The sequence below is a fragment of the Mizuhopecten yessoensis genome, unplaced genomic scaffold, assembly GCF_002113885.1.
Source record: "Mizuhopecten yessoensis strain PY_sf001 unplaced genomic scaffold, ASM211388v2 scaffold6169, whole genome shotgun sequence".
Lineage (NCBI taxonomy): Eukaryota > Metazoa > Mollusca > Bivalvia > Pectinida > Pectinidae > Mizuhopecten > Mizuhopecten yessoensis.
Window position 1 is genome coordinate 1,766,599 of NW_018406415.1, and position 27,177 is coordinate 1,793,775.

Genomic DNA, 27,177 nt, shown 5'->3' on the forward strand with positions numbered 1-27,177 from the left:
ATTTCCCTCCATTTGTATCGATTTTGAGTCCAAATTATGGTTTTGTTATCACTTCAGTGTCATCTTGTCGTGTCTTGAACCAATCTTTTTGTGTGCCAAAAAGGTTTACGTGATCGGGGTTCGATTCCCGTAACGGAGGTAAAAAAAGTATGGGGCCAACTGCCTCCGAGTAGGTGAGTATAACTGCGTTTTTCTCCTACATTCTTATATCTACGCCAACAAAAGTGATAAAGATACTGTAAATGATCGCGTTTTTCGCGTTGATTAATTATAACTAAACACAAAAATATTCGCACGGGAATATCTATTGATAAACTAAACAGATTATAGATAGATAATAGATAGATAATAGATAGATTTCAGAATGCAAATAATTCTACACCTTAAACATTGCCACTTCTACAGTACGTGCGAATGACTTGTTTCAAAAAATGTTTGTTACATTAATAGGTTTATACATACATAAATTAGGAATCTAAATATAGATAAGATGAACTAGATTTAGGAACCTAAAGCCTCCCTACTCCGCCTTCGTTCCAACAGATAACGGAACGGTGTCTCCATTGTTGATTATTTTAGTGATTTGTATTACGTGTTTTCAAAACTGTTTTTTCTTAAATATCTCTATATAATATATAAAAGTGAATCCTTGCAAACTTCTTTTTTTGTGTTTAAGGTCTATATACATGAAAATATATCTGGTTCAACAATTATCAAGTTCTTTAAAAACTTTCTGCATGAATTCCTCTGGTTAACGCGTCATGAAATATACATATTGATTGCGGATGTCAAATCACAGCATATCGAGTGTAGAAAATTTCAGAGGATACGTATGGATTTTCAACCATACCACATCAGTGTCGCTCAGAGTTTACAACGTTGGCTCCGGCGTGAGAATTGCCTGAATTTGATAGGAGACACTAAGATGAACTAGAATTACTCATTCTTCAGAATTACCTGCATGGATATGCTTCTGGTTTTTTGTTGATGTTCAAATTTTGGTCCTTTCCTATTGCCTTTACCTGTGTTTATTGTCTTTGCGTTTAATAAGCGTGGTAGAATGTTTCAATTTGTATCTATCATCAAAGAGTCCTACTATATTTGTACATCTATGGTGAAATTTGAGAACTCCTATTACGTGGTAGATCGATATAATAATCAATATACATATATCTGTTTTAGCAATAAGCGTTTTCCTAAATACTTTCTGCATGGATTCTTCCGATAAGTGTGCAAACTGATTGCGATCCAACCAGTACATATCTAGTGCTAGTTAAGACTAATCAATCCAATATCATCTACTAATTAAAGTCACGGTAGCATCAGATCAGAAAAAAAGCTACGTTTTGTTCCAAGTTTGTCTAGGAATATTTTATCTGACAAATCCAGCAGATGCCGTGAACGGAGAATCGACTTTTCTGTAGAACTATTACACCTTGTAAACTGCTTCATAGTTACTAACTAACCTTAATATCTTTTTGCCACCATTCTAAAATGTATCTCCAATGGGTGTGCAAAACGGCCTTGACAATGAGACGACCGTCACTCTCGTCCAATGGCTGATGTTCAAACGACGCGGACTGTCCGCTGTTCTCTCCCCTTTTCACTGATATGATAATTAGCGACGCCCAACGCCGGACGTACTATATCTGAACTTGTGTAAATGTACAGTAAAACCTCGATTAAGTGCCATCATTTGCCCGAAGAAAGGGTTGGCGTTATCAAGGGTTTTACGATAAATTGAGGAAATTGTAAAAAGGAATTATTACGTAATACTGAAAAAGGGATATTTACATATTTTGGCGGTAAACGAGGTGGCAAAAGAAACTAGGGACGATATATCGCGGATTCGCTGAACTTAAAGGTACATTCATCGTGAATACACGTTAAAACACAGACATTTTGAATGTCACAACAATGCAAAGAAGGAGTGCATATTTGAAATCAAACAAATTTGCCCCAAAATATTTTATACTAAACATATACACATATCTGTACTTACCGTAATCAAAATACATTGTTTAAATGAAAGCAAAGACATCATACATAATACGCATCATTTTATTGAAAATATGTGGCATTAAGTACGCTTATTTACATTGTAAACACATATAACACATTACTCCGATCACCTTGTGGAGCTTATAGTGGTCGTCAAAGTCAGTATTTAACAGTCGATGCAATTTTATAGACTCGATATATAAAGAGATTTTATAAAAAATGAAATTCTATTGCACAAAACATTCCTACACAAATACTTAGTTTAGTATGTATGGTATAAACACGCCATTTCCCTCTAAACATCGTACTTCTGTATATTCAAAACAGTTTGTGGTGGAAGGGAGCCAAATTTGGAACAGCTTACCAGTAGAAACACTACTTTCATCCTTCCCTTCCTAAATTCAAACAAAATATGATTGGAAACACTAGGAATACAGTTTGATTTTTTTTTTATTTTGATATCAAAGAAACCTTTCAATATAGCTTTTTGATGGTTATAGTTACGCTATATTAGCGTGTATGCTGTCAGTTTTTAGTTTTTGCTACATTAGTATGTATGTAATTAAGACATTTGGTCTTTTACTGAAAAGCATATTGGTTAAGCTTAGAATAGTGTATCTTTGCTTCTGTGATAATTTTAATGAAAAGTGAAAATGATCCTTTGATTGTATATATATTTAGTCTTATTACGGTAATTCAATAAGCTCAACTACTGTTATGCCTATGCTAACTGTGATAATAATTTGAATGTTAATTTGTTTACTGTAATATCAGGTTTAAACTAAACCTATTACTAACGGAGAACCCTGTGGAAGATTAGCTCTGCTTAAAAGGTTTTTATCCTCCATAAATAAAGTTTATTATTATTATTATTATAACTTACGGCAATACCGTATTAGTCCTTATGAAAACGCCTGTAATAATGATAGCAACGTAGTTGAGCCTCAATCATTCAGCCAATCTCATTTCTAGAAAAGATGCGTGGTCAATTTTAAGGGCTGCTTTATTAGGATGCGTTTGGGTAAAAAAAAGCAAACCGACAAATGGTGAACCTGTCGTTCTTTGTTAAGCAATACAATCATATGGAAATTGATAAAATAGAAATTTGAAAAAGCTGTTCCAGGAAGTTCCAAGACATAATTATAGTTGAACAACCGCAACATCATCTGAAGGTCATGCGACCACCTTTCCAATGGTCAAGGAAACGTGCCTCAAGTAACCAGGGGCTAAATCAGAGGAACAGTCACCTCCACACATGTACTAGTACGTGTCCTTGTAAGAGAAAATCACCAAAACTTATGGTAAACTTAGAGATATGTAAAACAGAAGAACATAAATCTAACTAACAAAACAAGATGGTGTGTCAAATCGATCCTTACAAGAGCATGTACGGTAAGCATTATGTATTTCGTGCATGACTTTTGTATACACATGAAAAAAGGATTAATTTCTCAGAATAGGTTCCGTCATCGCCTACCAGACACATTGGGTGCAGTCCGTTATCTCTCTACAGGCGAATAGTCCAGATGATATATTTGTGTTTGCAATCCATAAGTTGACGCCTACTGTATCGATACAGTACGTCGATATGTATTTCATATGATCCGTCATACATTGGTATAATTTTGTGCAGACGATGTCTGTTCATACTATGTTAAAATATTTAGGGATGAGTGAACTGTCCCTTTCGATAAGACATCGCCTGGCATACTCGCAATAATTTGGCTTAAGTTCCTGGTATTAAAACTTGAAAACAGAAATATGTTAAACATGTAATTGTATCATTTTATATAATTACATTGCAGTCATGTGTTCCACCCATGGCGACATCAGAAAGAGGACAACAGCAGATATGACACCGTAGACTTCGAGATGACATTTTGACGTCACATTGAGCGGCGTTGATGATTGGTCAGAACAAATATCCTGTGATGTGGTTTCAGGATCCAGTAGTTTCCGTTCACGAAAATGAAAAAAAGACATTTTTGTTCCTCTCATTCGTCCACACATCAGAAGAAAATAAAGACTCACTGTACGACTTGAGTTTGTGTGATCATTAGATGTATACACATCATTTCACGTATACCAATCATTGTTAGCACTGAAGTCAATGTCCTGGCTCCATGCGGTACCAGAGGAAAGAACACGTGAAATTGATAAATTAATTACAATAAAAAGTGAATGTATTGTGATGTTAATTACATGTCACACTGTCTGACTCGTGCCGGCAGAACCCTCTGCGCCAGTACCAGTACCAATGTATTTTGATGTTTCGCTCGTGGCGACATACTTCTTGCTCACTTCAGTAATTTCAGCAGGTTTTAGTACGTCGTCGCAATGAAAGATACTTTTAAATTCCTTTCGGAATGCTTTGTTGAAGAATCCATATATAATTGGATTCTGACCCGTATTTGCTAAAGCTATGATGATCGTGATGGTGAACTGTGTCGATGTAATGGAATTTAAATACACTGCAAGGAAACTGACAACAAAAAATGGCGACCACATTATTACAAAAGACACTACAATCGCGACAAACATTTTTGTGAGCTTGAGTTTCCTCCTCGTTCTCATTTCTGATCTGGTGAGACGTCCGGTGCGTCGCAAAGACCCTCGCACGAAGTTGAAAATCTTATAATAGTTTATGATAATAATCATAAGAGGGGCGACAAAGAAAAAAGTGACCATGAATGACAAATAGACGTCAATATGGAAATGTTCTGGCCACATAATACCACAGTAAGTCAGAGTGACGTTATCCCAGACTATCTCGCGTTCCAATTGTGCCCAGGCTATGGGTATGGGAAAACTTGACGAGAGCACCCAAATGGCCAGTATCACAAAGCATGCAATTTCTTTGGTCATCTTTTTACTTGACAGTAAACAAATGCTGAAGAAACGTTCAATGCTGATCATCATTAAGGTCAATATTGAGGATATTCCGGACACGAACTGGACATAAGTGACCAGCTTGCAGACGACATTTCCAAACACCCACCTGTGGGTGACGCGTGTAGCCATAATGAACGGAATCCACGTAGCAAACAAAAGGTCGGCTAGAGCAAGGTTACCGATAAAGTAGTTGGTGGTTTTCCTCATCTTTGGATTCCTATATATTGCCAGCATCACCTGGAATGAAGGTTACAATCAATCAGTTTTTGAATTAGCATGGCATTAGTGTTAAATTCACTAGTAATTAATTACTGGCATTATCAACTTACCCAGAATTTTCTTAGCGTTATCGATGCATGTATTCATCTTCCTAATTTTGTCAAGCAGTAATCATAACTGAATCTGAATTGCAATCATTAGCGATAAATCAACAAGTTTCACAAAAGGTCCTCTCTTTGAGAAGGGATTGATCCCACACAAGGTAAACCGTTGTCGTTAAAATATGGGGATATTTATAGTAAAATGAAACATTGAAATTCCATGTAATCACGTTGTTTTAGATAGAAAAGAGTATCAGACACCTGTATACCTAAAGTTCGTCAAGAGGGACTACTAGTTACGATGCATGTGTAGTTACTGGTAACGAGGCTTTTGTAGTTCTATGTAGACTGGAGAGGGACTACGGGTAACGAGGCATCTGCAGTTCTAGGTAGACAGGAGAGGGACTACGGGTAACGAGACATGTGTAGTTCTTGGTAGACAGGAGAGGGACTACGTTGCAACCAGGCATGTTGAGCTCCTTGATGCATGGCTTTAAATGGGTTACAGAAGAGGGGTTCACGATAAAGCTTCTTCCCGCCTCTTTGACAACAGGAGAGAGACAAGGTGAACGAAATATCCGACACGTAATGGTAGGGAGAAGGACTACGAACTGGAGAGACACATCATTCACATCTTAAACAAGATATTTAGAGCTTTATGGTAACAGTGTAACAGCGGGGCTACTTGGCGTACAGGCGAAAGTTGATCACTATAGCAACAAATATCAATAGATGTCNACACATCATTCACATCTTAAACAAGATATTTAGAGCTTTATGGTAAAAAGAAGACTTCTGTGTAACAGCGGGGCTACTTGGCGTACAGGTGAAAGTTGATCACTACAGCAACAAATATCAATAGCTTGGTTCATAGCTTGTTGTTTCAGCTATATAGTTTAACACCGCCGTCTGGCGGGCGAACAGGTATTTACTAATAGCAGTTACAGTCTACTTATACACATTACCAAACAGTATAGTGTTAAGCGAAAACGGTGATAACAGGACGTGATAGTTAGAATGTGAAAAATAATTTCTGTGAGGTTTCGATATAACGGTTTTGTATAGATTACGGTCATCACACGGTGAATATATTAACAGGTAGTCATTTTAGATAGTGGGTCGTTATAGACAGGTTTTCAAACCTTAAATATACATACCATTCCGTTTCCGATGAATGCCAACACCATAATTACACCCAGAACCAAAGCCTCGATTGCAGCTTGACCTACATATAGACAAAACAACAGGTCTAATTAATTAGTTGCTACAGTGTACATGTATTCAGTTTTATGATGAGGTTTAAACATGAACTGTGATTTGATTTGATTTTTTTTTTTAGTTTTGCTATTTAATGTGTTTATGTACATCAGTCGAATGTTTCATTTCAAACCTGAAACAAACTTTGCATATACTAACCGGGTCCGTATTCATGAAACCATTGTAGCTAAAAGTCAGGTGACATTGCAGGAGTTGACACTGGAAACATTTTTCGGTTTTAAAGCACTCGCCGATTATTCTAAATCATTCACAAAATGTGAAGTTTCATGGATTTATTAACAGATATGGAAATTCGGCCCATGCACGGAATTTAAGTTGGAACATGAGAATGGTTTCATGAACACGGGCGCGGGTCACATTATATATCTCATGACCCCGCTCCCCAGCATATATAGTTTCTCATTTATCACTAATTTCAGTTAGAACAGCTGTGTAAACGGTGATTGTACCTTTGTCATACACATAAAGAAAGGGTTTTCACCACCTTTAGATAACAATGTCTGTATTATTTATAAGTATAAGTTTAAAACTCATATCATTACACACTAGACAGTACATTTAAAGAAAGATAGAATACTTTTCCACGGGTTAACTTCACGCTCAGTGCTTATTTAAGATCGTCTATAACACCAAAGTTATTTTTGCAATGATATTTCGAAAATAAAGTGTACTTTTTATGTGACTTCCTAATTTGAAATTTTATCAGACAAGGACAACTGATATTTCATATCCCTCAGTTATTTTATATTTAATATTGACAGGTGATCTTATACTACTTCCGAAAACGCTAATCGTCATTTCAAAAGCATACATATTTTTTCTAGAATGTTTTTGACATGAGATGAATTTGCATCCAAAAGGTTTGTGGTTTGTTAGTGTCATTTATGTCGAAGGAGACCGGGTATCACTTTGATTTTTCCTTATTCGTACATTTCCATTGTATAACCTTTTTTTATAAATTTATCTACAGAAAAACCTGAAAGGAAAGCATGGCCAACGAGAACAACGACGCGTATTCAAACAAGAAGCGGTTCGGGTGTTTCCGTCATATTGTTTTTGTGAAATTGTAGACCTATACCATGTCATGGCGTTGGATTCATACCTTTAACTAGTTTTTGAATGGTTTTCTATTGATATTTGTCACCTGACATGTATGTGTCTAGAACGAAAACATTTTATGATTTTTGAAGTAAGATAAGGAGTGAAATGCACATCACCGTAGTAATTACTATTTAAGATGGTTTCCAACCAGACTGATTGCAGAAACAATCTCAAAGATGCGCTACCTTGCATCGTGTCATATGTTTGTAAGCGTCTAGGATTCATACCAACATAAGTATGAACAAAATATATTTTTTTCATTCATAAAGTATACAATGTACTTATGGTTGAGCTATATTTGAAATAAGTTGCGTGGGATTGAAATAAATATTATTGATTGTATGCATATAGATACAGCTATCTCTGTAGGTATCAAAACTCATGTTCTGAAGAGTCAAAAACGTTGTTTTTACGTCATATCTGGGGGATCGGTAGTCACTTGCTCCCTACGATTCTGGCCTCGTTTGTGTACACAAATTTGTAAAGGGGTTTATGTAACATGCAATGCCATTATGAGGTCGAAAACCAATGTCTGACCTTCACCTTGGCACTGATCCTCCCACAGGTTGTGGTCATGCTAGTGAATCATAATGGTAGAAACACAGGGTCATGAGAATTACGTCTGACAATAAGAATATATATAGAGAGAGATAGTTTAATGGAAGATGTGTGTGACACAGTATTATAATATTTTCCTTGTCAATGGCTTAAAACAGCCGAAAAAATGCCACTTCCCACCTACCCTTATTACATTGTATTTGTCGACCGTTGCCATCTCTACAACGTAATAACCATTTTCCCCTTAAGCATCAGAAAATTGTTTCTACACAAAACTGGGACTTAATTATAATGTCCCTGTGCTATTGGTGCACATGTACGCAAGGACGCCAAATCATTCACACTATATTATCTTTCCCGAGTGAATTGAACGCCCCCTACATTGTATTGTCATTCTACGATGGAAATCAATATCGTTAATTGTCCAATTTCAGGACATTCCGCGTAATCTTCTGCTCATTAGGCATATATTGTGTTAAGGTAAATAGAACCATAGAGTTAACTCGCCAAAGGAAGTAAATCTAAGCCAGAATTTCTCATTTAAATTGCTTTATCTTCCATTGAAAAGGGTGGAATCTAAAATCTAAATAGAAAAACAGCTCTGATGTGGATCTCTTAAAGTCTCATAAAGGATTTGTGATCAGTGTGGGATATCAAGTCATTGAGTAGATTTTCTATTGTATCTATGATTGTAAACAATGGAGTAAACTACAACTGCAAAGTGCTACAAATGTAAAAAAAAAATAAAAAAAAATATCATACATCCGTCACAGCAAAGCAGAAGGAAGGATGCTAACTGCATCTATTTTTCATGAATGATCTAGCAAAATACAACATATTTACGCGTGGAAAAGCCTACACCTCTCCTAATAACGCAGGTGAATATTGTAACTTGTATTTACCCTTATCTATTACATTTAAACATTACTCCGAAGCGACTTGGTTTTCTGTCACTTTTCCGTGCGGAAAATTATGTAATAAAAGCAGAAAAAATAATAGCCGGGCTGGGATTCGAACCCAGAACCCTTCGAGCTCTAGACGGACGATCTAACCAGTTTGAGCTACATGTACCCAGTTGCCGGTGATCGATCCAGTCCAGTTTTGCTACAATCATAACAAGCACTGATTGCCAACCTTAAAATAACGGAACTAAACTTTTCTTTGATAAAATGATACGATGAACTATGTAAAAGTGTCATAGTTTACAGAACTGAATATAATGAGGAAGATATGTAACAAGTTTCAGGAAGATCACCCATTAGTTAGTACTGATCAGGTAGCCTCTTTCATAGATTCGTAGTTCGAAGGCAGACGCACATGCTGAAACGTAGTACGCAGGTACACACAAATTGGTCTGTATCGGGGAATCGAATCCCGGTCATCTAAGTGAAAGGCGAGTGTGCAATCCACTGTGCCAATACGTAGTGCACAAGACCACGTAGTACACAGGTACACACGCCTTTCTCTGTAAGTTCATCTACGTATTACGCAGTAACAGCAACGGAAGCCAATTCAAAGTTACGTTAACAATTCACTATGGTGTTAAAAGTAATTTCAGACCGCCAAGTATGTATTTATAAATTCAATTAAATAAATCATCGGTGGTATTACTAACACTATAAAACACCCCCTCGAGACAAATTTAATCATTCAAACGTAATGTTTTGGACTTTTACCAGGATAACGAGCGTAAATCATATTACGGTTTTCCAATAGAGGTGATTGTGTATGACTTTACCACGATGTTAATCATTTTTTGAATAACTTACTTAATTTCATTGAAACAAATATAATTTCTCAAACACATTTTTAAAGGAATACAAGCTATATTATTGATTCTGATATTCAGTAAGTGAATTATTACGAACACATATTTTGAATAACGAAAGACGTATCCGTTTAAATTGGGAAAAAATGTACAAAACAGACATTTAGTGTTGTCTTAAACTATCCATTTATGGAGTCCAAAACATATAAAAATGTTTTCCTGATTCGAAAAACATCAGGCAATCATAATTGCGACGGGAAGGTCAACAAAAGCCAATAACCTATACATTAAGTATAAAGTGGTCGGGTGGTGCAGTGGATTGCGCAATTGTCTTTCACCAAGGCGACCGGGGTTCGATTCTCCGATCGGACGTGAAAAGGCTAGGGGTCAACTGCCCGACTACGTGGGGTTTTCTCCTGATACTCCGGTTTCCTCCCACATTAAGACCCCAGCGCGCTAACAACAGGGCAAACAAGAGTGATGACTATAAGTTGAAATAAATTGTTTCGTAATTGTTGTAAAATAAATAAAGTTACATTTACTGTTAAAGGTTTCTTCATTGGTACAATTTTTCTCAAAAGTTCAAGTTTTTTTATTTTACGATTCATTAGTTTCAAAAGTGAAAATTTTACAGTTTTTACAATACTTAAATACACTACAATACATTGCCACACCAACAGTATACAAACAGAACGGAGAGTGCAACGAATTGAAAGTGTTTTTTTTCTTACACTTTTATATATTTGGCCAAATTGACTAGTTCTTCTGTGATATTTACATCAAATAGTTCTATCATTTTAAAGTTATTTGGCTTTTTTAAACAGTATTTTTTTTAAACTTTAAAATGTTAATCAGAATAACATGGACATTTCAACATAAAATAAAACGTATCTTCAACATCATTTAAATTACATAATAAAACAGTTACAGAATGGAAACTAGAATAAAGTCCCTTCTTAGCAAACCCTTTCGCCTGGCATTTGAAATCGGGAGATAATTCCCTAGGTTGGTCGAAACACATAACATACAAGTATGAAGTATTCTCGGATCAGACAAGACACAAACTATCTATTTACTAATATTCGGAATAAGACTCACCAGTTTGGTATGAATAATAAAGGCTAAGTTTGTTTTGAACACATACAGGAATTGAAAACTTACTTCTCGAGATTTCGAAGAGAAAAGCCATTACACACCATGCTAACACGCACAACATTGACTGGAACAACTCAAAAGAGCTTGAAAGGGAGGACAATTTGAAAGTCAGGTCACCCTCCCTTGACTGCCTGCGGTGTTAGAGTGCAATTGGGCAAAATGTCTCTATGCTTTTTGACAGATGACTTTACAGATTCAGCACACTGTGGCTTAGTGAGTTGTTTTCAGGGGTTAAGAGTCGAGACGCCGGTGATTTGCACTCTTTGCTTGACAAAGGAATTTGACGCAATATAAGTTTTCAGTTCCTTTTTGTGTTCAAAATAAACTGAGCCTTTGCGTTCAATCCGGCTAGTCTTTTCCCCCTATATCCCTTCGCGGGATCCATACAAGCGAGGCAAAGCAATCACGAACATCTCAAACGACGATCTATACTAGTCAGGTGTTGGTACTATCCACGTTTGTCGGTGGTATTGATCGAACGATGGAATATACACTTCCTACTATATCGCAGGGAATCTCCAATACCACATTGTACATATGGATTGATTTTGTCTGCAGTGAGATTTGTGGTTTCCCGTTTTGTGTTTGAAAGTCCTTTTCAATCAAAGCCGATTGAAGATATCTTTTTCTTGTGAGAAAATATTTAACAGATATAAATGTATCATTTTATAAAATACTGTTCCGGCCATCAGAACCTTTTGGTCTTTCTATTACACTAACATACTAAGCTGAAGGAACACTTTCGTCCTTTTAGAATGAAAGCGGTATTTTCCAAGAGGGACGAACGGCGATATCAGTTTCTGATTGTAAACTACTTTGGGGTATATTTTGTGAAAAACAAGACAAATGATGCCATGTCCTTCCGTTCATTTTTAGTTGCATCGACGATGTGCTGTCTTTAAATGGGTAGCTATTTGATAACGTCGATCGTATGTACTCTCTTGTGCTTGAAATTAAATAACAACTGCACCCTAAGAAATCATTTGAGCAGCATTGTCTTGTTGTTATTGCCTTATGTTAACCTTGTGACGTCATCCAAGTAAACAAAATGGCCGATGTCTACCTTTATAATCGTATAGACATTGATTTATTGCTAAGATTATAGATGATATATTTGCTTTTCTTTGTTCATTCAGACTTGAGATATACGTTTGCTTTGTGTGGCTTTCTGCATCGACAAGCCACAATGGTTTACTTCGTATTTCTAGTAATTGTTTGACACACACATGATCACATATATTTTTCTGGATGTTATTGATAATATTGCTTTGGTGGCTGAAAGGTTGCATTGATGCATTAAAACTGAAATCTGATGATAAAACTTAGATATTGTGCCCTCTGAAGCATATAACTGATTTAAAAGCGAAAGTTACACCATTCCACGCTTTTTGGTCCGTAGTTGTTATCTCAATCTACCTAATTACACAGCTGGATAGACTGAAACATTCGTTGTAAAACACCAATGTCAAAGTCACAAAAATGTTATCTTTTATACAGCTAAGGGGACTTGAAAACATTTGTGATGAGATATCATTGACGCAAAAACATTCTATTGACATCGGCGAAGTCCTTGAACGTTGGATCTATGACAGAACAATCGGCCATGTACTGTCTCAATAGTCGTCTTATATAATACTAGTGCTTAGACCGCTTTAAAGTCAAAACACGTTACGTGGAAATGTACATGCATAATCGTATTGTTTGCACATTCAGGTTTTCGAAGTCATGATTTTCAAACTAACTCATATTTATCATTAGCATTATTGAACTTCCAATATGTTTTCTTCTTCTATAAGTCTGTCACATTACGTGTTTCTATGTAACCGCGAAAATATCACCACAAGGAAAATTATCCATGATCACAAAAACGTTAAAGCAAATGAAAATGTAGAGACAGCAGAAAGAACTTGATCCCCAAAATTTAATCCCCAAAACTTTATTCCCAAAATGTAATCCCCACCCCATTTCTCCTTTGGCCATTTGTAGACAAAGTAATGCATCTTATCACAAAGAGCAGTTAAGCTTAGTTTGTGTGTTCGTCTGTCTATTTGTCTCTCGGTGTCTTTCTACATCTGTCTAGTTATATTTGTTAGCTCTTACATGACAACTGTTTTAGCCTGTCTGATTGTGTGTTGTTTGCCCTTTTTCTTTGCTGCTTCGATTCTGTTTCTAATTTGTCTTTCTTTAATGTTTGCTGCGCGCTCGTGAAAATTATCAAAATATTAGCCACACTTAATGGTGCCACACATTTGTTATCACTGAAGACACCATTACATTTTCTATTTATTACATTTGCAAAGCATAAAACATGAAAAATGAAATGCATTAAAAAAGGGCGGGAAGCGTAATAATTAGCACCATATTCTAATGACGTCACGCTTGACAACAAGGCTGCGCGCCATTTTGAATGGGATACGTAACGCTATTCCGACGTTTTCTGCTATTTTCTGGTATGATTGCTTATACATTTTTTATTAATTGTATATTTATGTAAAAACTTAAGTATTTGTACAAAATATTTACCATAGCAACCACTTATTCTACCGTTTATTCATTTGAATCTGAACAGAAAATCGTTGACTTTAAATGCAGCGAATTGAAGATACCGTTATGATTGGTCAATACCAAAAAGTGATATTGTTACACTGTGAAAATATCACTATTGATCTTTGTGAAATATACCAGTTGTATTAAGTTAATAGAATTCGATATTTCACTGGTAAAAATGTAATAAATTATAATTTATGGAAGTTTCATACTTATCCCACAAGGGTTTTTTACTTAAAACACATTTTCTTTTGTTTTGGATTACACGGACTAAAGTGGATCTCCTTGCTCAACACCAAATATTTCCATCTCAACCACACCTCACTCTCTCCCTCCCATCCTCTTCCACACTCGCTCACTGTCTCTTCCACACACACTATCTCCCTCCCACACTAGCTCACTGTCTCTTACACACACACTCACTCTCCCACACTAGCTCACTCTCCCACACTCACTGTCTCTAACACACACCCTCACTCTTTCTTCCACACTCGCTCACTGTCTCTAACACACACGCTCACTCTCTCTTCCACATTCGCTCACTATCTCTCTCTTCTGCACTCACTCACTCACTCTCTCTCTCCCACACACTCACTGTCTCTCCCACATACACTCACCCTCTCCCACACACTCACTGTCTCTCCAAAACTCACTCACTCTCTCCCACACACTCACTGTCTCTCCCACATACACTCACCCTCTCCCACACACTCACTGTCTCTAACACACACGCTCACTCTCTCTTCCACACACACTCACTGTCACTGTAATTCCTCCCTCATACACACTTCCAATAAGAAAACGACTATCTTGAGCATGGCGTATCCAATCAGAGGTTACCTTTCACAGTAGATACCTCCAATATAAGATTACAACTGCCGAAGTAACAGTCTTCTCATGTAGATTAAAGTGTAGTATTTGTACACGTAACAATCTACAGTCGCTTCACTACAGAAACTATGCTAAAAGGCCAATCAGGGGTTAGGGGAGCTTTGATTACACATCAGCGCAGAGTTTGGCACTTCCGTGTTTGATACAACAACATCAACTATATAAAATCGTACAGGTTTTATATCAAATAAAATATTTCTACACAGGTGTGCAGTTTTTATAACATTAAATGTAACACTACAACAATATTTTAACTCTCGGTCATTTTAAAGGGAGACATTTGAGCGCGTTCTGAACAATTGCATATAAATTATGTTTTAAAATGGGAAAGGTAAACATTGAAATATGATAAATGTTTGCTAATTCCAAGTTGAGTAAGATGGTAGGTAACTCTTTATTGTTTAATTCTATATCAAGTAGACCGATTACACTTAATCCCTCCCTACTACCGCTACTAATCCCTGTAATTATCGCTTCCGTTATTGACTACTACTCAGATCAACGGTCTAACGACTCTATAGTACATAGCTACCACAGGATACTGAAGCACGATCTTTGCCTCCCATGTAGTATACAGTCATCATAGAGGATTGTAGCACGATCATTGCCTCCCCTAGAGTATGTATTTAACTACCACATGGGACTGAAGCACGATCATTGCCTCCCATGGAGTATATGTATAACTACCACAGGGGACTGTAGCACGATGTTTGTCTCCCCTGTAGTATACAGCTACCACAGAGGACATTAGCACGATATTTGCCTCCCCCAGAGTATATATATATAACTATAACAGGGGACTGTAGCACGATCATTGCCTCCCCTACAATATATATATATATATCTACCACAGGGGAGTGTAGCACGATCATAACCTCCCCTAGAGTATGTATATAACTACCACAGGGGAATATAGCACGATCATTGCCTCCCCTAGAGTATATACCTACCACAGGGGACAGTAGCACGATATTGCCTCCCCTACAAGTGTATAGCTACCACAAGGGAACGGTATCACGATCCTTGCCTCCCTTAAAGTATATAGGTACCACAGAGGAATGTTGCACGAGCTAGCAGGAGACTATGTCGCCTCTATAGTATATAGCTACCACAGGGGACTGTAGCACGGAATTGTTTTCACAAGACCTTGGACATACGGACATACGGACGTAATGACGGACGATTTCTGATAATAATGATCGTTTCTTTGGGCTCGTACCTATCTAAATACAGTCAAAAAGGAAAGATGTACAATGATAGAATACAAAAGATTGTCAAATATTTATAACAAAATTATAAAAAGAAAGTATTTCTAACATAAAATCAACAGCGATGTTTATACATTGATTTTTTAAAAGTTCCAGTGTCTTGGATAGTTTTATATTTTGGGGCAGTGCCCGAATGTTTGAGGTTTTTTTTATAAACAGTCGGAGTTGGGACGACAAATGAATAATAGATGAACGAGGGCTGTATTCATAAGCCATTTTACATTATTTTCTTGTGAATAAATGCGGATTAAGCTAGGTTATTGAATGTTCTTTTCATTAATACAGCTCTCTGAAATCCTATTGAATTACTATTTCGATAATTTAATGAGCTATTCGTTTTTTCTCTCCATATTTTACCATAATGTTGACCATATTTTCCCGTTTTGGTACGGTACCCGACCATGATATTCAAGAATACAGCTCTTTGTTTATTTCGTCTCACTCTTTTCTTTTTATCAGTGATGTATATTTGCATGAATATTTAACACATAGAATTTCGCGAAACCAATTACAGAATGCAATATCGATATAATATGTGTTACATGTCTCAATCAACGGAAAAAAATAGGTTGATACAAAGTAAATCAGGACTTATCATGAACAAACAAAGTATTAACACGGAGACCATTGAAAGATGAACAGGAGGAAGACCAGGTATTCCGGAAGTATAAGCGTCCCCTGCTTCCATCAACGACACCCGCCATGTAAATCTAGGTCAAATCACAGGTATCTGCTTCTAAAATGTGAACATGTAAATTTATTTACTATATCTTCCCCATTTTTGGGACAGACACTATGGTCAAATCAAAGTAATGTCATGTGGGATAAGGCAGAGTAATGCTAATTTAAAAAAAAACACGTTGATATACCTACTGCACAAAAACTATTACAAGTTCTGATAGCCTTAATCTGGAAAATTTGCTAAAACCTCACATATTAATTACATTTCCTTTGTTGTTGGGAAACAGGATTCTTTGTTTCTCTTCGATTGATCGTGTTTCACAAGGAATTTCGGAATCTAAGTGCACTGGCATCCACGACAATTTCCGTCGGAGCAATTGCTGTACTGAAAGTAATATTTTGTTTGACATGTAGTGACCAAAATATCAGTATGCGGGAAATAGAATGTCTAAAACATTGCAGCACCATGACCACCATCCTTGAGCAAGGAAATGCACTTTAGCCCGTGTATTCCAAAACAAAAGAAAAAATGTGTTTAAGTAAAAAGGCATTGTGGGATAAGTATGAAACTTTTAAAACATAAATATTGTCTTATAACTAATATCTATGCCAAGTTGCATGCTTATCCCAAAATGCCTTTTATGTACAATCAGCGCATTAACATTCGAAACAGGCACAACAATTGATAAAACAATGAAATGCGTAAACTTTAATGATTAAAACAGATACTTTCCTTGAAGCTAGGAGACTTAAATTACCAGCAAATCAATCTTCATATATTAAACTTATCATTTTACTGTAGTTGTGATGGCAAATGCCATTTTTCATTTGTAAGTTAACTTTGATAAGTAAGAAAACAAATCAGGACCTGGAACTCAACTCTGCCACAGGTGCTGAACACATATTATATGATATATAATATTAACAATTACTATCATATACTTATAGCATATAAAGAGCGTCCTGCATCTTTCAATTCACTTAAGATAGAGAGGTATTTGAAATTGCCAAATCTGAGATGTGTCCAGAAGCCATAACTCAGTATAAAACAAACTGAAAGTGTGTAGTGAATATGCAGTTTATGTAAGTGTACTCAAATGAGAAAAATAATAAATTTCATCTCAAAATATAAATTAGAAAGGACATTATTGAGAAAACAAAACACTTTTCATTTAAAAATTACCTAAAAGAACCCCCTGACTTAATCCTTTGTTTTTTATAAACGATCTTCAAATGACAATTAAATTTCTGCCATTTTTCATTTTTTTTTTTATATATGCGTGCTTAGTTTACGCATGTTTTCAAAATCAGAAAGGGAACTTTTTTGGTTTTAAGCTCATTTTGAGAACAGCAAATTATATTTGTGATTTACGCTACCCCTTTTGATACCCTCAAAACTCACTTTCGGTCAAACTCTTATCTTATTTTTTTGCGCATGTAATACAATAGGACATCTTTGAACAAATTAAGGAGGGCAAATCGGAATATACCGGGGCCCAAAAACGGGCCTTATAGATACTCATCCTTTTTTTATTTTATTTTTCATTTATTTAATTCAATTTTCCTTTAATATCTAGTGGCCATATAGATAAGTCAAATTTTGTTTAGATTAACTTTTATTACGAGGCGCATTTTCGTTTTTATGGACGTTCATTGCTATCTTTCCTAGCTCAGATAGGGATATATCGAATGTTCCGTTTTAAATGGATTCAAAAGCTTTCGACATAATGATGTTTAGCTAGATGATACTCCAAAATAACAATCTGAGAAAACATTGAACCATGTCGGTCCGCATTGCATCGTTCTGTCGGTAAAATATATAGAACTGACTGACAGCCAAGTGATTCCGCGAACTTGTGTTCCAGACGAGATCTCGTTATGTAATTCTATTGATTGTGGCGGAAATCGTGACAACGTGTAGTGTATAGGATTAAAGCCGAAACACTTTGATATATTTCTGTACAAAACACTATACCACTGGCTTGTATTGGTCCGGTAAAAATGCCTGTGAGCTGTAGCTCTCAGAGAGAGGTTTTACACAATGGCGTTGGCTCTCGACGGAAGACATTTTCAAGCATGCATTATACAGTCAAAGATACAATTTTCATACACTGTAAAACCTCGATATATACCGAAGGAACATTGTACCGGTGGAACCGCCTAATTGGCACGGAATACTGATATAAAAATGGTGATATATCAAGGGAAATAATAAAGATGAAAAAAGGCAACGGCCCTGAAACATCAATCCATTTCAGTCATTCCCCCGGGACGTGTTCTCTGATAGTGTTGTCCGGGGAGGAATGATGCTCAAGCCGTCAGGGTAAGGCACTATTTTCCTTTCAGACAATACTATCTGTGAGCTGTTCTCGAGGGAAATGTAATGATAGATTTAGTACATTACACTGAACATGTCATTCGAGAATTAGTTCATAATCAATACTAGTCTCCCAGAGCGAAAGACAGTCAAGACTATGTTTAACAGAAATCGTGAAATTGTTCAATCGGGATCGTTTAAATTGACACGTGATGCATGAAGTTGTCGATAACCGAGACAGCAAATGATACCAGGGGCGTTTTATAGAAGTTTTACTGTATTTGTATACGAGGCTCAATATTTCTGGAGGGTGAACGTCATCAACTATTAGTGTGGGTCGAATTTTTAATCCTGAGATTAGTTGTTTTCGAGGATTTTGTTACGCCTCGGCGTTCAATCCGTTTAATATGTCTCTTTTGTAATACCCCCCCCCACTTTAAATATTGTTTAAATAGACATTTCAAAAGGGAAAGCAATACCTTTCTTAATACACAGTTGGCCTCGGTCTCTTTGTATATTCACGTATTCATGTTCACATTACAAAAAACACCTGAATAACGTTTCCCACCTTATACATTCTACGTGAACGTAGAAAGAAATCGATGTAAAAGATGATGAAATACTCTATCTATTCCGACCGGAGACATCGCTGACTGTACATGTGTTGCTTGGAACAGCAGTAATAACACGGTGAAACCCACCGTTACACTGTAAGCAGGTATTTATAGCACAATGTTGTTCATGTCATTATTTTAAATGAAAATATTAAAAGTATTTAAAAGTTTGAATTTCTTAGCTATTATATTGCTAACTGATACCTTTGTATTCCCTTAACTGCATCCATCAGTTCCGGTCGGAATAGACAGAGTATTTCATCATATTTTACATCGAATTCGTGACAATTTTAGCCAAGATAGCAAGCGTCTGATTGTAAGCAACACGTGAAACCTTCCCGTTTTTAACAATACCATAAGCATTACTTATTTGAATGGAAGGACAGAAAATCCACATCAATCGGATAAGTGTGGTTTAAAAACAAACAACTTCAATGTCTGGCTAGTTGAAATATGTTTAGTTATGGCACAAACAACGTGTCTTTACAACGCCAAAAAAATAAGACGCACGTGTTTTTTTTATTGCACGTGTTTCTGGTACGCACGCGCTGCATTTGTAGAATTAGCAAATATCTCTCGGGCGATGAAATTGAGTTCAAATATAATCACGTTGTGCTTACCTGCCCATTCCACGCCAAACTCCGAGAAGAATGTGAACACAGTCTTGTTGGTCCGTGGATCGATAATCAATGATCCCATTTTGATGTTGTTCCAGGCATCAATGAAAAAATCCAAGGATTTTTTATTTATGTTTAAATAATCAAAGATTATGTAAATCCAGCTCCGTCCACCATCATTAGAACGGGTCCAATCATTCCCATCGCTTGAAGTCTACAGTAAACAAACCACATCCAGGTAAAAATAATCCGGATGTTGAACAATATGTTATTAATAATATATTATAAATTGCAATCAACACGTGAGAATATCAATGATAATTGTCTGTTATTGTACGAAATCCTCTGTGGCTTTTGATCCAGTTCAATATCCATTGCTCTATACTTGCTATACCTAGCCTCACTGCAGAGTTAACACAAGAATCAAAATATAGGTCTGCAACGTTAAAAGTCAAAACGACCACAAGTCAACGGACTCTGTGTTTACGTAGAAATTTCTCGGTTAGTTGACAAGTGCAGCATAAAAATAAGTGATTTTTTGGCCGAAAGTTTGAAGACATTCATCGAAGTCTTGGCCCTTTGCTGTACAATGCATACTTCGAGCAAAGTCCGTCTGATTGAAGAAATCAATGGATGTGCGGAATAATTGTTTACTTTCCAGTCATTGCGACTATATCCAGATCATCATATATCGCATTGTTTAAAGGTGGACACAATAAAATTCCGATAAAAGTTTTACCACAAAGCACGCCCCTAATCTGACACAATTGGCCCGTCCTCCGTTTGTTCTGAGCTGTACCATGTACCTCACGTATAATGTAGCTGCGGAGCTAGTTAGCACACACACGCTCAATACACTCGCCGATGCGGGCTATTAGCGTGACCGTAATTAGGCATATTGACTCTCCCTTTCCAACTCTGGACTGCCGAGATGGCTTATTAGCCGGCTGATTTATATTGTCTTATCGGGAAAGTACTTGTTCATATTTACACGTGCTAATAAACCATACTGCCTCGTTATCGATGCACGGAGGTGGTAAACCGGTCCGAGCCAGCAGTTATATATTCCCTCTTGGCGGAATGGTGGCGAGCGAATGTTTCACTAAAAGGTCTACAATAACATTTCAATTAAAGAGTACTCGATCTGAGAGTTTAGTAAAACATATAACCGCGGTGTCGCACGTTTCACTGCTTTGAACTATCTCATGCGCTATTTCTATTATCTAGGCTGCACGGTATTCAGTAAGAAATAAAGGCTCTGTCATTCGCGTGGCAATTCAACTAAATAGTCTTATGTCTAAGTATGTTTGAGTAACATATCCCCGTTCTCATACACATTTTTCAATAAACAATAGAAACTAACTCTTGCTCTATTTACAAATATGAAAACGTAATGAAGTGCGACGAGAAAGGCATGCTCTGTCTCAATGGTAGCTTTTCAACTCAATGGCATTTTGTCTGAGAGTTTAAGTAAAATATCTCCTCGGTCCTTCGATCATTCCAGCAAATATATATGTCGTTTTCCAAGTATCACCTTCTTGTGAATAACCTAAACGCAGGCAAGTTGAATTTGGACCAGAAAACCAACCAGCTTTCTTTAAGATGACATTTCACCGTCTTAAAGTTTCAGGAAAAGATCTAGAATTAAAATAAATGCTCCGGCGATGGTAGACGGCTGTCTACTCGGAACACCGTCTTGAACTACTTATGTATATAACCTAAATGTAAACTACTCGCTTTTCAGTCAGAAATAAATGAGCTTTCCAAGATGACAGTTAATTGTCTGAACATTGAAGTGAGGTAAACCCAGCTATCCTCAAATTCGCAGACAATATATATTTATTTTTTCGCAAACGCACACTTTGTATACTCGGAATACCCTCTTGTACTACTTATATAACATACATATACACTGTTTAAATTCCAATTAGTTGCAATGAGCGGTCTGTGAGATGACATATCTTCGTCTGATACTTTAAGTAAAATATATCCGCCTTTCTGCGCCTGCTAGCATACAATCTCTTCACCCTGGACGCAAGCTACTTCGCCATTTATATGTCAGGTGTATATATCTACGCCAAAAGCAATTAAATGTAGCAGGCACAGCGCAATGATTATTTCATTATATAGTAGTAAAAAAGGTGAGAGTAATAAAGGTGCAGTGAGGCGAACGGAGATTTTAGTTTCACACAGGCTTTGATTATCGAACGAATAGAGGCAATGCCAATGCACGAACTTGCCAATAAGTTGATCGCCTTCACTAAGGCAAGACACAGTCTACCTGTAACGTCTGTGGAAAAAGGAAAAGATGAAAAGAATTTTTTTTTTATTCTTATATATTTCACTACCCGCTTTGAAACAAAACAATTCTATGGAGCAGATGCTCTGAATCTGTTTAACACGTTCTTATTAAAAATCTAGAGTTTAGTTTAAAAAATCCTTGTTCAAAGGAAATGGTTGGAGAAGACAAACGTTTAATATATATAGGATCTTACATGCTTTTCCATTTAATATGAAATTCATGACATTAGGACATTTCATCTAGTTTCATCAATGTCATACTGTAGGGCATTTCATAGAGTTTGGTATCAAGGTGACCTACTAACCATTAACCTTTGGTTAATGTAATATATGTTTTCAAACCCCTAAGCGGCGCGAAGCGCCGCCGGGATTTGATCTGTAAACACTTTGACCATTTCCTGTGCTTCCCCATTCGTGAAAGCCTTCTGGGAAATTAAGGCCGCATACTGTCTTCAAAAATATGATGGTCTACGGTATCGGTATATATTAGTTTACATGTAAAGTGAAATATCATTGAATCTCCATTAGATAAAACATATCGTTAATGAAGTGAAGATAAACGAAACATCATATCTTCACGAGTAAAAACTTCACTCTTAGTATTGTCCAATCTGAACGGTACATTAGTTTCTCTGCGTAGATTTTCAGTTTCAAGTTTAGATGAAGTGACGGCAGACTAACTGGTTTTGTTTCCAGCCTTTGCTGCATACATTATTGTTTTTACATAACTACACAATTAATATCATTTTTGTCTGGAAATTTTACCAGATAATACTAGCAAACGTCAAAATTGCAGTGAAAACCCATTCAAGCGTGACGTCATTACAACTTTGCTTCAAATATTTACGTTACACATTCCCGCGCTGTTCTGGTGTAGCAATATTTGCACAGCGTGACGTGAAAAAAAATAAAGAAATAGAAAATTTCATGGTTTTCCCGTCCAATACGATATATTTATTTCACTTGTGTAAAACGAAAACGTGATAACAAACAAAATACCAGCGTTGTGGCAAAATGTGTTTTCGTAGCAATCTCGAGAAGTAATAACAATTATTTAAAGGGGCGGGGGCTACGATTGACGCTTTAACATAGAAGTTGATTGTTAATTCATCCAAAATAGTCAAATAGGTACATTGTCAAAAGAAATATTTGCAAAAATCGCTGCAATTTTAACAAAAGGTATAAATGATCTTTTATGTTAATCATCTAAAGTCCCGGCTTTTCTCTCTCAGAAGATGACGTTATTGCCAAATCATTAACTTTTAGGCCTAAACGTGTGGTTAAAACTGTATATTTGCGTGTTGTGGGACAATTATTGAGTGACAATAGTGCAAAACGTAGGGATATTGAGCATAGACGGAATATTCTGAACGACAAAATTAATGTCATTAACAATTTATAAAATTATAATTAAATAGATTCAAGTATGCAGGATCCGTTCCTTCGTGGTTGATGCACTGTTAGTAAGTCGTTTTCATAAAAAGGTTTGGTGTCCAGCACCTTTGCTGCATTTTCTTGTTAAATTATGTGTTCACCATTGTCATACTGTAGGTAACTGTCATAGAGTTTCTTAGTGAGGTGGCCATTAATATCATACTGTAGGTGAGTATAAAACAATTGTGTTGGGAGTAGGTCCAATATTGTCAACTGTAGGTAAAAATGAATACGACACTGAAAGGTGAATTTGCAGTGTCTTTAAATGTCAATTATGTAGGATAGATGAAATGCGAATTATTAAGAAATTATTTTCCTTTTTTTGTTGTTATATGTATGCAGCTTCTTAATGATATATAAAAATACAACATTGATTTTTCAAAATACTATTTGAAAAAAAATAGACAAAAAATAAACAGCTTATTGGGAGTGATGCATGCTATGGCAAGTACTGAGGAAATCCATTAATACTGTATGTACACCGATCTAAATCTAAACAAAAATAATCAACTTAGGTTATAGCCCAACATAGCATAGAAGGAAAGCGACATCCCACTTTTCTAATTTACTTTATACTCCAGTTTCCTGTCAAAGTTGTTGGCTTGCAATGTAAGTATGTGATGTTATAATCACCAGCCGTTCGTGACAGACATGTATAAAAGAAAATCGGTGAATTCCTACAACCAGTGTGAGTTAACCTTCGCCAGGAGGTCTGACACAGAGCAGCACCAAATAGCAATATCACCGTATTTCAAAATGGTTAAATTTTTATCACGTGGTCCTGGCAGAACTATAAGCTCACAGTTAATATCTTTTATATGATTACGCTCACGGCACACCTGAGAATATTAAACACATCTGATGCTCGTAAGCATTATTTTTTTCTTATCTCTAGCTGTTATCAATAATTAACTTGTTTACTGGCAGTACAAAGGAATTATAAAAAAAAGCATTAAGCCCAATTAAGTAAATTATCTGTTATCGTCTGCGCCTAGTGCATATATGTAACGTGACCTTCGGTAGTACACTTGTACATATATTTTTATTTTATATTATTGACAGTATGCATGCTTGATATAGCTAGTACAATGTAGTTGAAATATTCACGTGTATGCATACACTCACAATTGTACCTTTCGTGAACCATCAATGAAATTAAGTGTCTCACCAACAGTAAGCAAAATGGTAGCTATCGTTCCTTTGCGAATCCTCAAGAATCTGTCTTCGGAAACAAGTAATTGATTTACATCACGATTTTCACTCCATAATGCACATTTTGAAATTTTAATCCAACGGTGTTTGCCTTGTCTACGTTTACGCTTTTTCTGATTGTAATGAATGCAGGTCAATTATTTGAAAATACTTGCCTCATGACTTGATGTCACCGTGGTACAAAGTAAACAACCGAATCACATTGGCCAAACTGATCAGCCGCTCCTGTGACAGGTGCCCTTTATATAATCAGTTATATACGGTATATTCAAAATACATGAAAAACAAAAAATCAAAAAATCATGAAGTGATTTTGCTTTCAAATAACATCATTGGTCAAGACATACTGCAGAAGTGCTAACTTTCGTGTCGTGGCAATATTTTGCATTTTTCGAGTTGAATAAATAAGCGCAAAAATAGCCATAGGCAGATATATGCATAAAATATGTATAAATTATAGATAAATATACATATACATATATATTTCAAAAACATTGCCGACGTGACAGTTTCAACACTGCGGCCAGTTAAAAAGATCATGACGCGAACATTTCTTTACTTGAGGGTTTCAAATTGTACTGTATTTTCCCCCAAATAGGCAAGGATTGAACCTCCCTCCTCCCCCGCCCCCAAAGGCTGAGTACAGAAATCTGAAACTGTCGAGACAATTTCCCCAAAGACTCCATTGTCTCTCTGAAAGCTTTGTTGAAGTTGCATAGCTTATTTATGTAGTACATGTATGTCTCAACTATCATAGTTACAAAATGTAATAAATGTAAATATAAAAAAAGGAAACAAATTATAACAAAAGAGACGGAATTATATAATTGTCATGACCAGAAAGCATATGTCTTAAACAACACCATTCAATATTTCAAATAGATCATAAGGCATATTTCTCGATTATTTTAATCTTGAGAATAATAAGTCTCAAAAAAGTCCTTAACAGAAATGAAAATGTATTGTTTTCATTGCAGGTGGTGACTAGTTATTCTATCATTGAAATATAACGACAAAGTTACATGCTATCTAGAATTTCATTTTTATTTATCTAAATGTATCCCTTTGATGTTTTCTTTCTTGGTTCTTTTGAAGTTTCGAAAACCCCAGATAAGGAAACAGTAAAAACCTGTTCAATATTGTTTATCATTCAGAGTATTTATAAATCAAATGAAATCAGAAATAGTGTGCATTTCTAAAATGAGGACTTCATAAGCATTGATCATGTAACTTTGATCTTTGAAAGTTTACCGAACACTGCTATATTTTTGAAAAATATGATCAATAAATTATTAACACATGTGCTTTCATTATGGTGGAATAAACTACAAAGGTAAGAAAGTGATCGGAAAATATTTAACGAAGGCCGCATCGGCTGCACCACAATGTACAAATATATTTTGAGCATATACGTTCTACCCTATAGATATAAAATGGAATGTCCTTCTGTGTCTACTGCAGTTCCTACAAGTAAATGTGACTTAGATATGCACGGACAAACCTTTGTGACGGGGATTGGATAATTTTTGTTTGTTTGTTTGTTTGATTTTGTTTAACTTCCTATTAACAGCTAAGGTCATTTAAGGACGGCCTCCCCTGTGTGCAAGATGCATGCGTGTAGTGTATGTGTGTGTATTTTGGGAGGCTGCGATATGTTCGTGTTTGTCTAATCTTTTTCATTTCACCACCAGGCAATACTAAAGCAGATAATATAATAATGTCTGACAGTGCAACCGATGATGCTGTTGTGGTAGTCTAGCGTGGACGGCAGTGGACACGGTTCAATATATACAGATATGCACGTACATTCATTCAACAAAATCCGTGCAGGTTCGGGGAAAGATTGGACCTGCTATATCCCACTGCATGATCGAAGGAAGTGACTAATGTGGCCCCCTGCAGAACCGGTGTTGGCTTCTTCCATGTCTTTCATTTAGGGGACATTGAAGAAACCACGCAAAGACATTCTGCATCCCACTGCATGTGTATCGTAAAAGGAGATCAATGTTGGGCCTCTTGCAGAATTGTGAGTTTTCTTCTATGTCTTCCGCTAAGAGAACATGGCAGAGATCAAAAGTGATCTGATGTCCCTCCCCATTGCAACACTTGGTGTGTCTTTCGTTTCCTATCTGTCCTGTCTGCTTTCTTTTCCGTCTGATTTCTGTTTCAAGCGGTGTCTCCTTGAGCACCCGTCAGCATGTTACCCTGGCTGTTGTGTCTCC

At 36.3% G+C, this 27,177-nt stretch overlaps 1 protein-coding gene across 1 annotated transcript; it reads right to left on the reverse strand.

Moving 5' to 3' along the window:
- Positions 1-2,064: 2,064 nt before the first annotated feature.
- Positions 2,065-20,089, reverse strand: LOC110451775 (somatostatin receptor type 4-like). Its single transcript, XM_021499944.1, has 3 exons — positions 20,012-20,089; positions 6,371-6,438; positions 2,065-5,130 (listed from the first exon to the last, which is right to left on the reverse strand). The coding sequence occupies exons 2-3, from the start codon at positions 6,398-6,400 to the stop codon at positions 4,207-4,209; spliced, it is 954 nt and encodes a 317-aa protein (XP_021355619.1). The 5' UTR covers positions 6,401-6,438; positions 20,012-20,089; the 3' UTR covers positions 2,065-4,206.
- Between the last annotated feature and the right edge of the window lie 7,088 nt (positions 20,090-27,177).